Source organism: Rhinatrema bivittatum, chromosome 12, assembly GCF_901001135.1.
Source record: "Rhinatrema bivittatum chromosome 12, aRhiBiv1.1, whole genome shotgun sequence".
Taxonomy (NCBI): Eukaryota; Metazoa; Chordata; class Amphibia; order Gymnophiona; family Rhinatrematidae; genus Rhinatrema; species Rhinatrema bivittatum.
In genome coordinates, this window is record NC_042626.1 from 7,357,664 (window position 1) to 7,373,783 (window position 16,120).

The 16,120-nt window shown below is 48.9% G+C and overlaps 2 protein-coding genes across 6 annotated transcripts in view; one reads left to right on the plus strand and one right to left on the minus strand.

The window, feature by feature from the left end:
* The window catches only part of LAMB3 (laminin subunit beta 3), a 70,562-nt gene extending 56,092 nt beyond the window's left edge, over window positions 1–14,470 (minus strand). Inside the window, exons 1-2 of one of the 5 annotated variants that reach the window (XM_029574083.1) lie at window positions 14,413–14,470; window positions 10,743–10,956 (exon numbers count right to left, since the gene is read on the minus strand). In XM_029574083.1, the coding sequence (XP_029429943.1) occupies window positions 10,743–10,793 (51 nt within the window). In that variant the 5' untranslated portion in view covers window positions 10,794–10,956; window positions 14,413–14,470. Of the gene's footprint in view, window positions 1–9,844; window positions 9,976–10,742; window positions 10,957–13,216; window positions 14,025–14,412 lie in introns of those variants that run through there. The other 4 variants (XM_029574076.1, XM_029574077.1, XM_029574075.1 and 1 more) reach the window with 4 other exon arrangements.
* Window positions 14,471–14,612: 142 nt separating this feature from the next.
* G0S2 (G0/G1 switch 2) lies at window positions 14,613–15,572 on the plus strand. The gene is made up of 2 exons (XM_029574090.1): window positions 14,613–14,771; window positions 14,953–15,572. The coding sequence occupies exons 1-2, from the start codon at window positions 14,718–14,720 to the stop codon at window positions 15,280–15,282; spliced, it is 384 nt and encodes a 127-aa protein (XP_029429950.1). The 5' UTR covers window positions 14,613–14,717; the 3' UTR covers window positions 15,283–15,572.
* Window positions 15,573–16,120: the final 548 nt, after the last annotated feature.

Consider the following 16,120-nt stretch of genomic DNA (forward strand, 5'->3'; position numbering starts at 1 on the left):
AGTGTCCCTAGCGCCTCTTTTTACCACAGGCCCTCATTAACATATCCTTCCTCCCGGAATCGCGCTCGCCCGTTCTCCCGCGTCTTTTACTGAATCGGCCTGAATGAAAGCAGATAAGGAATTAGTGTTTCTGACTTCTAAATCCGTGGTGGAACTGGAACAGATGTTTGACTAATTTAATTGGCAGTAAAATAAAGGAAGGCATCAGAACATTAATGCTTTATTTCTGGAAAGAATAAAGCATTACTGGAATCAGATTTTCTATGGCACTAAGTAAATGAGCATCGCTGTACAGTTTGCAACCAGAAGCTGCTGGAAGGAGCACGCGGATGCAGTATACCCAAGGTATGAATTCTGCATGCAGCACAGCCTTTGTGGAAGTGATTTAAAAAGAAACAAGATGGTGTGACTCTAATAGAAAACCACCGACTTCTTATTTTCCAAAATGCAAAAAACAGAAAAACAGAACAGCTTTGGACAAGAAAGATAGGGGAATTAGGAGCAAGCCTAGTAGAGAGCGGAAGAAGGCCAGGAAACGGTTTGGTTCAGTAATGGCATTATAAAGGTAGATACTGGACATTACCTGGGCAATGCTGAATGATGTCGAACATGATCTCATGACCTCTGAAGAAGGGACCCTAAGTGCTCCTGAAATCATTCCACTAAACCCCTGGGTTGGCTCCAGGACCAATACGGCTGGTAGAGCTAGGCCCCTAGAAAAGACGAGGGCTGGGTGCCGCCTGTTTGGGGTCCAGGTCTAGCACGCTTCACCTGGGTTTAATGACCGCTCCTTCTAGAAAAGTGATGAATCACTTGGGGAGCTGTGAAGCTGGGATGAAATCCTTGGGCTGCACCCTCCAGCTGCTTTATAGATCCGTGCATGCTGTGACAGGATAAACCGCTCAGACGGGCAGTGCTGGTACCACCGCTCATCAGATCCTGCGTGCTCCGACCTGCTCCAAACTGATCCACCGCAATTATTCACACTGCTAATTAACTAATCGGCAGTGGTTCTGCTGCTTATTAATAGGCTGATTGCATTGATACGGTGCCAGTGGAGCCTCACTGACTTACTAAAGAGTCCTCAGCTTTGATAGTTTATGGTCCAATGGCAAACAATGAAAGTACCTCCTGCATTATCACTAGATAAGATTATGAGGTTTGGAAGGTCCTTTGAGATATTCAGCGGAGGAGGACCGAAAAGGTGAAGCTGTGACCTTCTCTTCTATATCCAAATGATAACCAGCTGTGACCCCCAAACAGACTGCAGGGCAGATATGACACTGAGCGGGAACACGCATCCCGTTTCCACAAAGCAGGTAGTAAAATACTGCACGGAGCGGCAGTAGCCACAGAGGCATTCACGGAGCGGGATGCCAGTGGCCAGTGGTAGGTGTCCACCTTCATGGAGCGGAAGGATGTAGGGCTGTCATCTCCCAATTAAATAAAAAACAAAAACAAAAAACAAAACAGGGATGGGATCCATCAGGTCTAGAGGACACATATAAAGAGCAGGTAGTAAAATACTGCACGGAGCGGCAGTAGCCACAGAGGCATTCACGGAGCGGGATGCCAGTGGCCAGTGGTAGGTGTCCATATAAAGAGCAGGTAGTAAAATACTGCACAGAGCGGCAGTAGCCACAGAGGCATTCACGGAGCGGGATGCCAGTGGCCAGTGGTAGGTGTCCACCTTCACGGAGCGGAAGGATGGAGGGCTGTCATCTCCCAATTAAATAAATAATAAAAAAACCCAGGGATGGGATCCATCAGTTCTAGAGGACGCATATAAAGAGCAGGTAGTAAAACACTGCATGGAGCGGCAGTAGCCACAGAGGCATTAACGGAGCGGGATGCCAGTGGCCGGTGGTAGGTGTCCACCTTCACAGAGTAGAAGGATGAAGGGCATCCATCTCCCAATTAAAAAAAGAAAAGAAAAAAAGAAAAAAAAACAGGGATGGGTTCATGGGCTTATAGGTATTACCAATTATTAGGCTTTTCAATATTTGATGATAGTTAATGTGACTTTCAAGGCATTCTTCACTTTCGGTGCATGTCCGGCATGACTCCTTGTTTCAATGACAGGGGAAAAGAAAAACTGATACTTCACACATTTCCAGCATTGCCCTCTGCTTCATGGCAGAGAGCTATGCTGCCGCTTACCCAACTAATCAAACTTAATATTTCACTTGGAAGCAGCTCCAGCACTGCTCTCTACATTAATGGTGGGGGTGAAAAGGGAATTAGAACATAAGGTTACTAAGAGCCAAGAGAAACAGTTAAGTATGAGAACAAATGTGTGAAGCTTGCTGGGCAGACTGGATGGACCGGTTGGTCTTCTTCTGCCGTCATTTCTATGTTTCTATGTTTCTATGTTTCTATGTATTGTGTAGAAGCACTTCAGACACTCCTGGGCCAGCCCAGTGACTCAGCGGGAGGACTTGCGTTAGATTCCCAGGACAGGACTTTGCTCCTTAGCCTGGCTGGGGATGTTGCAGAAGCAGCATTCGCAGTCCCCGGGTGAGAGGGCGTTCCCATCATTGTGCAACAGTGACTCCTAGTGGCCAGAATTAGGGCCCATGACTGCAAGCCTCCAGCTGAAGGCTGTCGCTGTGATGACTGGACTGAAGTAAACTGGAAGGGGATATAAAATCTGAGGTAGTTGTGAATGAAGGTTCAAGGCACCTGATCTCAGCCACCATTCTGATTATTCTGTATTCGGCAAACGTTCTCATACTTAAAAAGTGTTCTGATTTGCAAGGTTTTCTAGTGTTGTCAGCAGCTGCCAAAGTGGCAGAGGCTGCGTAGAGAAGCTAACCAATATGGCAGTAACTGCTTAAGGCCAGAAAACTTGATGTAGCTCAGCATTGCCACACATGGGTTAGCAGCAGAAGCATTCCCAGGATTAGATGAAGAAGTTGTTTACTGCTTTAGCTGACCATTATATCATGTATGCAATGCGTGCACCATGCATGGGTATTAGAATATTAATTTCACACAGCATAGATACAGAAAGATAATTGGTCAAAATGCTTGTTATCACCTTCTATTGGATAAGGTGAATAAGATGTGTAAAGTACTCTTAGGCATATAAGTAGGAATTTTCCCTGCGTATGTAACTCACTTAACTTGCTTCCTCATTTTTGGGCTGTCAGATATGTTTGCATATCTGATAATAAAGGGAAGCTTAATTGCAAACTGTCTATATGTTATTTCTAAAGTATTTTTACAGAGATGAGTTTTTGGGGCCTTATATAAATTTCCCCTTATGGGAAAATTTATGACAAAAGCAATGAAATAAGAGGCAGGAGGCAGCCATCTTAGTTTCCAAGAGCCTCAGGGTCCCATGATGCATTGCAGGTGATTCCCCTCTGCACAGAGCTAGAGAAGACTTGTACGAATGTCAGGCACAAGATAAGCCAAGGACAAGTAATTCTGGTGCAATGATTGATGCAAAAAAAGCAGAGTTTGGAAATGGATGTCAGCACCTGCCCACAGAGAAAGAAAACAGATTGGGTGATATCATGCAAGATTCAACATTGATGCAGTCAGGGACAGCAATGACAGCTGCTGCCTTCCTTCACACACTAATCCTTGTGTACTGTGATTTCAAGGGAGACAGCTAATTATCAGCACTAATAATAATAATAACACCCTGGGAGACAACGGGAGACAAGCAGGACAGAATATGACAGCACTTAAGGATCATAAGGCCTATGTACTGAACATAAAAGCATAAGAATTGTCATACAAAGCCAGATCAAAGGTCCATTAACCTCATCCTGTCTTCAACAGTGGCCAATCCAGGTCAGAAATACCTGGGAGGATCTCAAAGGTCCAATTCTCCTTGCTCATAGCAGGGATAACTCTGATGAAGGAAAGGATAGCGAACGATCTACAATCTGGTAGGATGCTGGGCCTGAGGCAGCATGGATTCACCATTGATTTTTTTGATTGGGTGACTAGAGAACTGGATCAAGGAAGAGCGCTCAATGTGATCTACTTGGATTTCAGCAAAGCTTTCGATACGGCCCCACATAGGAGGCTTGTGGATAAAATGAGAAGCTCGGGAGTGAGTGCCAAGGAGGTGGTGTGGATTACAAACAGTAGGAGACAGGGTGTAATAGTAAATAGGAGCTGCTCTGAAGAGAGAGCCTTGTTAAGTGGAGTGCCACAGAGATTGGTTCTGTTCAATATCTTTGTGCGCGACATTGTGGAAAGGAAACAGTAGAACTAGAGGTCATAAAATGAAAACCCAGGGAGGAAGACTCAGAACCAGCATAAGGAAATATTTTTTTTCCAGAAAAGGCAGTGGAAGCCTGGAACGCCCTTCTGGAGGAGGTGGTGAGCACAAAAACAGTGCACAAATTCAAAAGAGCATGGGATAAACACTGTGGCTGCCTGAAGGCCTGAGGATGCCAATGAAGAAAAGAGTACATGAGAGCACGGAGCGGCAGTTACTGCCCTTAACAGACCCACGGGGGTAACCTGCACGGAGCGGCAGTTACTGCCCTTAACAGACCCACGGGGGTAACCTGCACGGAGCGGCAGTTACTGCCCTTCACAGAGACATGGGGGTAACCTGCATGGAGTGGCAGTTACTGCCCTTCACAGACACATGGGGGTAGCCTGCACGGAGCGGCAGTCACTACCCTTCACAGACACATGGGGGTAACCTGCACGGAGCGGCAGTTACTGCCCTTAACAGACACATGGGGGTAACCTGCATGGAGTGGCAGTTACTGCCCTTCACAGACACATGGGGGTAACCTGCACGGAGCGGCAGTTACTGCCCTTAACAGACACACGGGGGTAACCTGCACGGAGCGGCAGTTACTGCCCTTCACAGACACACGGGGGTAACCTGCACGGAGCGGCAGTTACTGCCCTTAACAGACCCACGGGGGTAACCTGCACGGAGCGGCAGTTACTGCCCTTAACAGACCCACGGGGGTAACCTGCACGGAGCGGCAGTTACTGCCCTTAACAGACCCACGGGGGTAACCTGCACGGAGCGGCAGTTACTGCCCTTCACAGACACATGGGGGTAACCTGCACGGAGCGGCAGTTACTGCCCTTCACAGACACACGGGGGTAACCTGCACGGAGCGGCAGTTACTGCCCTTCACAGACACACGGGGGTAACCTGCACGGAGCGGCAGTTACTGCCCTTAACAGACACACGGGGGTAACCTGCACGGAGCGGCAGTTACTGCCCTTAACAGACACACGGGGGTAACCTGCACGGAGCGGCAGTTACTGCCCTTAACAGACACACGGGGGTAACCTGCACGGAGCGGCAGTTACTGCCCTTGGCAGACACATGAGGGTAACCTGCACCGAGTGGCAGTTACTGCCATAAGAAGCTTGCTGGGCAGACTGGATGGACCATTTGGTCTTTTTCTGACGATAATACTATGTTACTATAAGCTTTGACTTTCCCCAAGTCTACATGGCTAATAATGGTTTATGGACTTATCCTCCAGGACCTCATCTAAACCCAGCTACACCAACTGATTTTACCACATCCTTTGGCAACAAATTGCACAGTTTAAATGTGCACTGATGATAAAATTCCTTCTCTGATTTGTTTTAAATGTCCTACCTATTAGCTTCATGGGGTGTCCCTTAGTCCTGGTACTATTGGAAAGAGAACCAGTTTATCTGTTCCATCCCACTCAATATTTTACAGACCCCTATCATATCTTCTCTCAGCTGTCTCTTCTCAAAGCAACCATATAATTTTTTGATGAGGCTACCAGATCTGTACACAACACTCAAGGTGCAGTCACACCAATAAGTGATGCAAAGGTAGGATATTTTTTATTTTATTCTCCATTCCTTTTTGGATCATTCCTAACATTCTTTTTGCTTTTTTGACTGCCGCCATACACTGAGAGTACACTCTGCCCAATTTAATTTCGGATGCAGTGCCACAGACCCTGGTTGATCACTTCTGCGTGGCTAAGGATCCTCTGGCTTATCCCAGGTGTTTTTTTAATTCCATTACTGTTTTCGTCTCTGCTGACTCTCCTTTCCATGCATTCATCAGCCTTTCTGGAAGGAAATATTTTCTGATGTTCCTTCTGGAGTTTTATACCGTGAATTAGGAGACAATCAAACATGGCACGACACATTGAAAGAAATGCCTTGAAAATGATAGTCACCACCTCAAATACTACCCAATAAATATGAAACAGAAAAAAATAGTTTTCTGAGTCCTTCTCTTTAAAGTTCATCACTTAGGGAGATGTTTTAATGGGTTGCTATATCCCGAATCCACTTTAGTTGGACAGGATGTGGTGGTTAGGTATCTCTATAACCCGCATGGTCCGATTTGTTATGCAATTTTGATGTTAGCACAGAAATCCTCAGATTATTTAGCTCTGAATTGGAGTTTATTGGAGCCAAAGTCCATTGGAATCTGACTTTTGCCTGTGCAGCAGGAGAAAGGGAACTCGAAGTGCCGGTGATGACCAGCCTCAGTCTGCCACAGATACAATACAATATCTTGGTGGAGGAATGTCGGTCATATCATGCCTTATAGGGACCTGGCCAACCTCTCTCCCAGAGGTCATAAAACCAGCCCCGTTTTTGCATTTCCAAAAATGAGCCAGTCCTGGCACAGGGTCAGGCAGGAAGGGCACAGAAGCCCCGAACATGTCCTCAGTCGCTCGGCTTCTCTTTGCAACACAATGGGATTGAATTTTCAAAGGTGCGTGCACCAGACAACCAAACAAGGGAGGGAGTGGATGAGCTGTCCAGTACTCTTCAAGGTGACCCTATGGAAAAGGATCTTACCCTCCTAAGGAAATGTAGCGCAGGAGACTGGGCCATACATGAGAATCCACCGGGATAGCAGCAACCACGGATTTACCAACAGCAGAACAGGTAAGCACGTAGGGGGACAGCTACCCTGCTGTATGAGGCACTTGCCTTTCATCATCATCTTCAGCACCATCTTGGGGGGGGGAGGGGGGGGGAAGAGGCAGCCGACTGTTCACCTGCACGAGGGATCCTAGGTAGTGCTCGTTTGCTGTTCCAGCTGCTGAAATTCATTCATTTCTAAAGCTGTAATCACAAGGGACCTTTTCCCCACCATGTTCAGCTTACTACCAAAAGTGAAATGTTTGCAAACAGAAGGCTTGTTAAACATTAACGAGGCGGAATGTCGCCCATAATAAAATGGTCCTTTGGGACACGGTGTGCATCCACGTTTGCAGAATGAGTCCTTGGGGAGGAGCACTCAAAGCGACTGATGGAAGACGCTCTTATCGCGGCAGAGTAAAGAGAGCGGCACCTTGCCTCGTCAAGGCCAGTGACATGGTCAATGGCTGTTCCGGCACACAGGATGCGGCCAGAGAGCTGGAGCATGGCAGAAGATAACAAAGTAAACCCCTCTGGGGATCTGTGTCATGCATTGACGGTTTGAAGTGCTCTGGTTGAAGGACTGGCCAGATCGCTGCCTAGCACTGCTGTGCTTATCTGGGAGCACCATTGTTAAATGTTTATTTGCATCCAAAATTCAGCTCTGGGGGCTCCAGGTGCCCTAACAGGGTGAGGTTAAGAACATAAGAAAATGCCATACTGGGTCAGACCAAGGGTCCATCAAGCCCAGCATCCTGTTTCCAACAGTGGCCAATCCAAGCCATAAGAACCTGGCAAGTACCCAAAAACTAAGTCTATTCCATGTAACCATTGCTAATGGCAGTGGCTATTCTGTAAGTGAACTTAATAGCAGGTAATGGACTTCTCCTCCAAGAACTTATCCAATCCTTTTTTAAACACAGCTACACTAACTGCACTAACCACATCCTCTGGCAACAAATTCCAGAGTTTAATTGTGCGTTGAGTAAAAAAGAACTTTCTCCGATTAGTTTTAAATGTGCCCCATGCTAACTTCATGGAGTGCCCCCTAGTCCTTCTACTATCCGAAAGAGTAAATAACCGATTCACATCTACCCGTTCTAGACCTCTCATGATTTATATCGCTGGTTTGAACTGAATCCCATTTACGACTCTCAATGCTTAAGAGGAAGGCTAAACCAGTTCATGGAGGCCGGACTACACTTATTTCTGGAAAGGAAGAGCAGGAGATCAGATGTGCATGTGCCAGAGCAGTCTGGGGATCAGATCGAGGGTGACCTAGAAATGGACGGTCACCCCACAGTGCCATCTGGATGTTCTGAGTGGTGCCTGGGCTAGTGCAGGGCTTCCCAAACCTGTCCTGGGGACCACGAGTACATGCAAATTTATCTCATGCATATTCATTCTGGATATCCTGAAAACCTGACTGGCTGTGGCCCAGTGCTGGATTTAGGATTTTGGTGCCCATAGGCAGGACCTTTCCCCCAGAGATCATAGAGCAGCAGCTCTGGCGCACAACCCTAAAAGCAAGCAGACGCGGGCTCGGATTGGGCTCATATACGTGCTACCTTCATCATTTGGCACCCTGGGCAGTTGCCTCTGCCTAAATTTGGGCCTGGTGGGCAGTCCATGTTTGCAGTAGGGTAAAGCCAGGGCTGGATCAGCAGAAAAGGAGCCCAGCCAGCAATCCTGCACATACGGGGGCCGGAAACGATCCAAGGTATCAGGGTGGAAAGCGCACAGCGTCATCAGCCGTTGAAATCAAAGGTTGTCCAGGACTGGCCTACGCTAGCGCAGCGCTCCCAAGGTCTTCAGTAATTTACTGGTAACGTTCTCGGCCAGAACCCGTAAAGCAAGGTTCTCACAGGCAGAGGATCTCGGGTGTCCTGTCCAGATTTTGTCTTATTAGAAATTCTTCTATCAAAGATGGGATTGTACCAGAGAGCTCTACCCAACCCTTGCCGGGGGGGGCGGAGAGGGGAGTTGGGACATGACGTGCCCCAGATAAGATCACGGAGCTGTCTTTATGAATGAAGGGAACACCACTGCAGTACAGCGAAGGCCATTATTCAGGCAAGAGCTTGGCTGGCCTTATTCGGAGATGTCATCCCCTCTGTATTTTGAAATATTTGCATGATACGTTGAAGGAGTTTCCTGTAAAATTGCCGCTGAATTGAAATGTTCTGCTTCCTACCCTAACCCCACTTCCTCTAAGCCTAATAAGGAAAGCTTGGCTATTTCTGTACAATGCGTAAACCCCGCACTTGTTATGAAACCAGGAGCACGAGCTCTGTGGGGCTAAAGTGAAAGGTTATTTCTATATATATATATATATCTTCTTTTTTTTTTGTTTTTTACTACTGCATTGGTACATTTTATTCTCTTGTGTAAATCTGTGCCCTTGCCATTACCTTCAAACTCTTGCACCATTGTCTGTGAGTCACAGCCTGGTCCAGTTTCAATCTGAGTATTATAAACTGGAACATCTGCACTTGTGACCTCCTACCCAGGCATGTTTTAAAATTGTGAGGTTCCTTGCCTGCGGATCTTTCACCTTGTATTGTTTATCTTCTACCCCACAGCACCACAAACAGGCAGCGAGGAGAGGTTTGGCTCCCGACTGTCATAATGGGTGAGGCCAGGAGGAAAGGGTAAAGGAGCCACGGATCCATGGCACAGCCTGCCAGTGGGGGTGGTGAGGACAAAAGGGTTAAAAGAATTCAGGAAAGCTTGAAGGCAATGATAAAGAAAGCTTAGTGGACAGGTAAGCAAGCTGGAGATTAAGGAAGGGGCTGTGCAGTATTGCAGGAGGACAGGAAAAGGGGCAGAATGAGTGAATTCCGCTGTCAGGAACCTGCAAAACACAGACAGGTCCTCACCAAATATCAAATACACAGAATCTAAAGGTTAAGAAATAAAAACGTATATGGTGATACGTATACATACTGTATATAGAGATGTATTGTTTTCATTTGCTCACCTATCATCTCTGTGCATTCAAGTGGACGAACACAGCAGCCAAACTACTTCATCCAAAATCCCAAATAAGCAACCACACATCAGAAACAAAATGTGCAGACAAAGGCTGAGCTGGAATCCCCCCAAGAAATCAGGCTCTCAGGAAGGCATTTCCTCCTGTGCTGTGCAAAATACAAACAGAGAAGAAGGGCACATTTCTCAGGGCTGAGGGAGAAAATCCAAGATTTCCCACAAAAGACTGAGCAGGAGAATCTCCATCTGATCCTGGGGGAAAGAGGAAAGACGGTGCCTAGAGCAGCTAAATCTGTGGGATCCTGAGCTGAGACAATGCAGCTGCCTTTCTTATTTTAATTCTGTACTTTTTTTTTCCACTTTTGTATTACTTGGGCAATGCACGTACGAACGGTCAGGCCTAGAAAGTTTCCTGAATCTTCTGTATTTAAACGTCACTAGCAGAAAAGTCCCAGACTAGATCCATCCGCCAGCAAGGAATGACAGCTAGGAAAAGCACCAGTCTGTCTGTGTGTGAGGCGGGGACGGGGGTGAACGTCTGTCTCAAAGCATTCTGGGAACTGCAGTTCTGATTCTCCCTGCAATAAGCTGCTTAAGTGAGTGTAGTCCTGAGGAGGCCGAGCTACCCTACCCATCTTACAGCCACCGCACATATCCTGCAGAGCTTTCATCCGAGGAGGAGAAGTGGCCTAGAAACCAGGGCTCAAATCCCACTCCTCTTCTACTGACATTCCCTGTGACCCCGGGCAAGTCGCTTTACCTTCCATTACATTAGATAGATTGTAAGCTCTTTGGGGAAGGGACTTACCATACCTGATTGTATTTGGCCAGGGCTCAAATTAAAGACAAACGGGAGAGCAGGAGAAGGAATGGAGGCCAGGGCTCACCTCCTTACCCGGGCATCGTCCCACCTGTGCTTGGGAAGCTGACACATCCATCGGCGGCAGAAGCAGCGGGGCTGACAGGCACTTACCCCACCTCGGCTGGGCTGAGAGCCATGGGGATGTTTCTATCACAGGGTAAACAGCTTCACTGCTTCTCTGCTCTGCTTCGTCTGGGGGCCTAGGAGTCAGAAATGATCCTGGGCCAGCACCATGGGTTCTGGAAAAAAGGTGGTAGAAAAAGGGTCATTTCAGCAGAAAGTAAGCCCTGGGTAACAGATGGAAAATTAGCGCAGGTCTGGAAACTTGTGAGCAGTAGTGCCAGTCATGAAGGCCAGGACTGCCACTGCCCACAAGGTCCACGTTTCTGCTCCTTCAGTCCCCTTTTCCTGTCCGTATTTTGCGCTGCTGCGTCCGTTTCAGGATCACCCCCTGCCCGCCTGCAGGAGAGGAGGGGATGGATTAGGGAACAGAGTGGCTGTTCTCTGCTCTATCTGCTCCAGGCTCAGCCCTTCTCCTTCTCTTCCCTGCAGACTTCCTGGAGGAAAGTTGCAGGAGCAAAACATCCCAGCCCTGCCTCTTAAAACTGCTGGAACCGCGTTCCGGGTGGTTCCTCCAGAAAGGGAGCCTTGTACTGGGTCGTCAGCTTGTCATGATGCATAACCTCACGGTGTTGTCAGCCCTTATAAAGCAGGCTCTAATGTAGCAAAGTCACTGAAGGTCTCTTGTGAGAGGTGGGAGCTTGCTTTTCTAAGCTGAAGACAAGCGACAGTGACATCATTGGCTGGTGTGGAGGGAAGCAGAGGGGCCCTCAAAGCTGTTAGCCGCTGGGTGACTACCTCAGCAGAGACCACGTGGCCTCCAGCCCCTGGCCGTGGCACTTGAGAGGAGCTGATCCACGTTTGGAAGAGACAAAGACCACAGAAATCACACGCCAGGGACTCCACGGGCACCAATGCTGGTGCTCCCTGATGGAAACGTCTAGAAGAGCTAGGGGGCCTAAAGAAAACAAATCGCACAGCTATTTCTAGCTGACAATCCATTCCGGTATACTTTCCTGCTTTGTAAATAAATTATTATGGTCATTAATTAGTAAGGACCCACAGGTTTTCTAGCAAGATCACAGCTAAAGGGAACGGGTCGGCACTGGCAGCCGTGCAGGGAAGCACAGGGGGGATTCAGTTTCATTTTAGCACTGCACTGGGGAGGAAAAGTACGGTCCTGTCTCGTGTTTGGGCAGTGGAAAAACCCTCCAGCTGCGAGGCTCCCGTCGAGCCTAACTTGCTGCAGGATGTCTCTGTTTCTTCGGTGCCTGCCAGAGTTGCACATCGGTTTGGACTGATGAAATAATATTGCCCAGCCAGTTTACCCCTGCTTCTATTTCGGATCCCTTGCCCCTTGATATCATAACTTTTCCTCTGCTTTACTGGCTGGACATTGACAGGGCTTGTGCCCGGCGAATCCTGGGAAACTCAGGCTTCAGAGCATATGAAATATTTAGAAACCACTCTCAGACGCTACAGATCAACATAATTATGTCTTAGTATCGCCTCGAATAGGATGGGTTTCACTACTGCACTAGGTCACTACGTCTTTCTTACTGCAGCTTTTTCCTTCCCCTCTCCCATCTTCTCTTCTGGCTTTTGCTTTGACAGGTGCACATCAGATTGCTTGGGGGATTCCCTAGGGAGCAGAAAAGGTTCATGTCTACAGGTAAGGAATACCCCTCTCCCAAACCACATCAGGCCTCTCATTACCTTATTCCACATCCCTGGGCTGCTGTAGCAGAATCCTTCATTGCTTTGCTTCTAGAACCTGCTACTCAGCAACCAAAATTATTCCCTTAATAATTAGAAACACGAGCATAACATGCCACTGAAAAAAGAATGACTCTTCCTCTTCCACTTATCGGGATTTGTGGTCATTTGTGTTTGCAGGAACTGTTACATGAACTCATCATAAGAGGCTGATTCTCACACAATCCCGTCAGCATGATTACCTGCTTGCTGTGATGTAAGAACAGGGCCTGTCCTGGTTCTGAATTAACTGTGTTAGGTCTAAACCCAAGTGGGCAGATGATAATTTGGTACTGGTATCCTGCAGCCCTGCAGGCAGGGCTGTACCTACCAGGAACCACATAGGTGAGCCCTGGGGACTCCAGTGCACCCAGTAATTCCTTGGGGAGGAGAAGGGGGTGTCTTTTGAAACCATATGCAGGACCCTTTCAGATTCTTTTAGTACCTACCATGCATGTACCCAAGCCCAGCAAGAGAATTATTTAATTCCTCACATCCCAGGAACAGGCTTTAGCTCCAGCAGTAAAACTACTAATAAAATCCATCTTCTCTAGCTGGTGATCACTCAGTGCTGTGTGTCTCTCATCTGCTATGCCCATTTTGCTTTCTGTTTCACCTGGTCTAGGAATTGGTGTGCAGCCTCGGCTGCAGTCGCTCCCTACGTGCAGGATGTGCACTGCTCACCTCTGTCCCTTCAGGGGACTGCGGGGCTCGGGGCGGAGCGCGTGCCCTCCAGTCCATAAAGCAGCGCCAGGCAATATTGCAGGATTGCGCTGTGCTCCGTGCGGCTGAATAGCTCCGGGTCGGGCAGATATGCAGGGGAAAGGTCATCATCCGAGAGTGCCCCGAGGCACGGAGCCGACGAGTCCGAAAGATTTGACTTTCTACCATCTCATGGCTTCCTCCTGTTATTTGAAGCTCAGCAATTATTTCTCGGAGGCTTCCTGTTTTAGGAAACCATTGATGTGGTTACCGCGCCTTTTCTTGGGCAGGCACAGGATAGTGTGAAATCTATAGAGCCAGCAACTTTATTTCAGGCTCCTCTCTTTCCTTGAGAAATAAATGTTCTGCAGAGCCATCAGGCGATCCCCCACCCCCCTTATTAAGGCGGCGATGCTGGCTCACAAACTGTTTTTCATGCGTCCTTGTCAGTTTATGCAGAAACATTGCTATTGCCCACACTCCAATTTCTAATTAACAATAAACCTCAGCAGGGGACATAAAGAGCCATAGGTCCTTCGCTTATATGCTTTGTAATTATTTGTATTTTAGTGGCTTATGTTTATTGCCCACATCTTGAGGCAGGTGACAAATTAATAATGATAAGAGCTGAAATGTTTGTTTGCAAGGCGGGCGTGTGGCTCGTGTGTCCCTGGGAGAGGCGAATGGGTTCATCGCACTGCGGCTGATGCAATCTTGCAGGGACCGGCGGCGGCTGCAGGCCTGGTCGGGGCGAGCGGGCGGAAATTCCCCTTGCCCTTATCTGGCAATGGCAAACGCCCTCCCAGACTACAAACAGAAATGTCGCGTTACATGGAGAAAGGGCAGGTTCACCTTCTTAAAAGGGGGGGGGGGGGGGTTATTCCACTTCACAGGCCTAACTCCGCTGCGGCAGAGGAGTAAGGACCACGATCCCCCTTTTTGTTGTTTTGAAAGGGTTAAACAAGGCTGGTCCAGGCCCCCGGACATTCCTCACTGAACTGCAAAATTCAGGAGGGTCCTGCAAAAACCAAACCCCAGCCTCTACCGGCAGATCGGAACCCTGAGACCCCCCCTTTACAAGGCACAGGACCCGGGAAGCCTGGCCCCGCCTTTATTCTCGCTGCTGTTGATTGTGCTCCAGAACCTCTGCCTCCCAAAAACCCTGCAAAGTCCCCTACCCGGGGGCAGGCGCTCTACGTGAGGGCTCGGCCGTCCGTAATGGCCAAAGCGGGGAGGGAGCTCCTTGGCGCCCCCTCCTCGGGGGGGGGGGGGGGGCAGCGTCTCAGCCTATAGGGGGAAGGCTCCGAGCTGGGGGATCCCATGTCTGGGATAGGAGGAGGCCGGGCCGGGCTGCGTGTCCGCCGCATGCTCGCAGCATGGACGGCCCCCCTGAGCCTGCCGGAGGCGCGTGACGTCACGGGGCGGGGGCGGGGCCGCCCGCTCCGCCTATTTATAAGGCACAGCTGGCCCCGGGCACAGCACGATGCGAGCGGAGCCTGCCAGCTGTGCACAAGCCTTCAGCTGCTCAGTCGTAAAGGTAAGCGGCTTCAGTGTCAGATTTCAAACCGAATCCATGCACAGCAACCGAGAAAAAAAAAAGCAGCACGCTCGCTGACTGCACTAATCTATGCGTGTTGCAAAGATATGCGTTTACTTTCTTTTGCATACGTGCTAGCAAACTGAGTAAAGGGCTTTCCCCCCCTCTCCGTTTCCTTCAGGGTGCATCTCTCTGCAGAACCGATCGGCTTTCCAGGATGGAGACCATGCACGAGCTGATCCCCTTCGCCAAAGAGATGCTGAGCCAGAAGCCCAACAGGAAGATGGTGAAGATGTACCTGCTGGGCAGCGTGCTGGCTTTCTTCGGGGTGGTCATCGGCCTGGTGGAGAGCGTCTGCAGCCCCTTCAGCTCCCAGGAGGAAGAGGAGGACCAATCTCCCAGCCCGGAGCAGGAGCACCCCCTCCAGCAGCAGGAGATGCTGAGCCTGGTGAAAAGCAAAGGCCAAGCTCTGGGGGCCCGCAGCTTGGCCACGCGGGGCCATGCCTCCTAGGAGCCCCTGCCTCCTGCAGGAGAGCCACTGCCGAACTGTTTGCTGGCTGGAACAGACTGAGAGAGAAGCAGTGGCCATGACTGTATATATGGACCTGGACCAGATAGAAATGGGGACCGATTATTGCTGCTGTGCAGCAGGTAAACAGTACCAGTCCGGTTTTTTAATGTACCCTTTGCGGTACAAAAATAGATGAAACGCAGTAGCTGATAGAAAAGTTGGGGGGTTTTTTATTATCACATACAAATACATATATTTTGCATCCAAATAAATATTTTATTTAATGTGCATTTCTTGCTTATTTTATGTCTGTTATCAGATGCAATCATCAGGCTGGCGTTTCAGGCCCATGCTGGCAATGCTAGATCAAAGGGCAGCTGCCACATAGGTCTGCCAGGGCTGAAGTACGATTGTGACAGGGTGGCCATGCTCTACCAGTGGGGCCCCCTGCTGGCGACTCGGTTATTCACAAAACGCCTTTACTGCAGGCAGAAGATGGAAAGCAGCTGTTTGCTTTTTTTGTCGGAGTTAAGGGCAGTGATGCCCAAGAGGACGTAAGGTGGAATAATTCATGCCAGTACCCAGCAGGGAAGACTTTTTTGTACACAAACAGATGAGGAAAGCACTGAGGCAGGAGTGGAAGGGGAGGAACTTTCAGAAGACCAAGTCACAAGGCAAAACAGGTTTTACTGGGGCGGGGAGCCAGACCAGCAATCTCTTTTCAGCCTTTTTGGCTAAGTCAGGGGTAGGCAATTGTGGTCCCTGAATGATGCAAGCCGATCAAGGTTTCAGGGTACCCATGATAAATATGCATGAGGTGCGTTTGCAAGCAATGGAG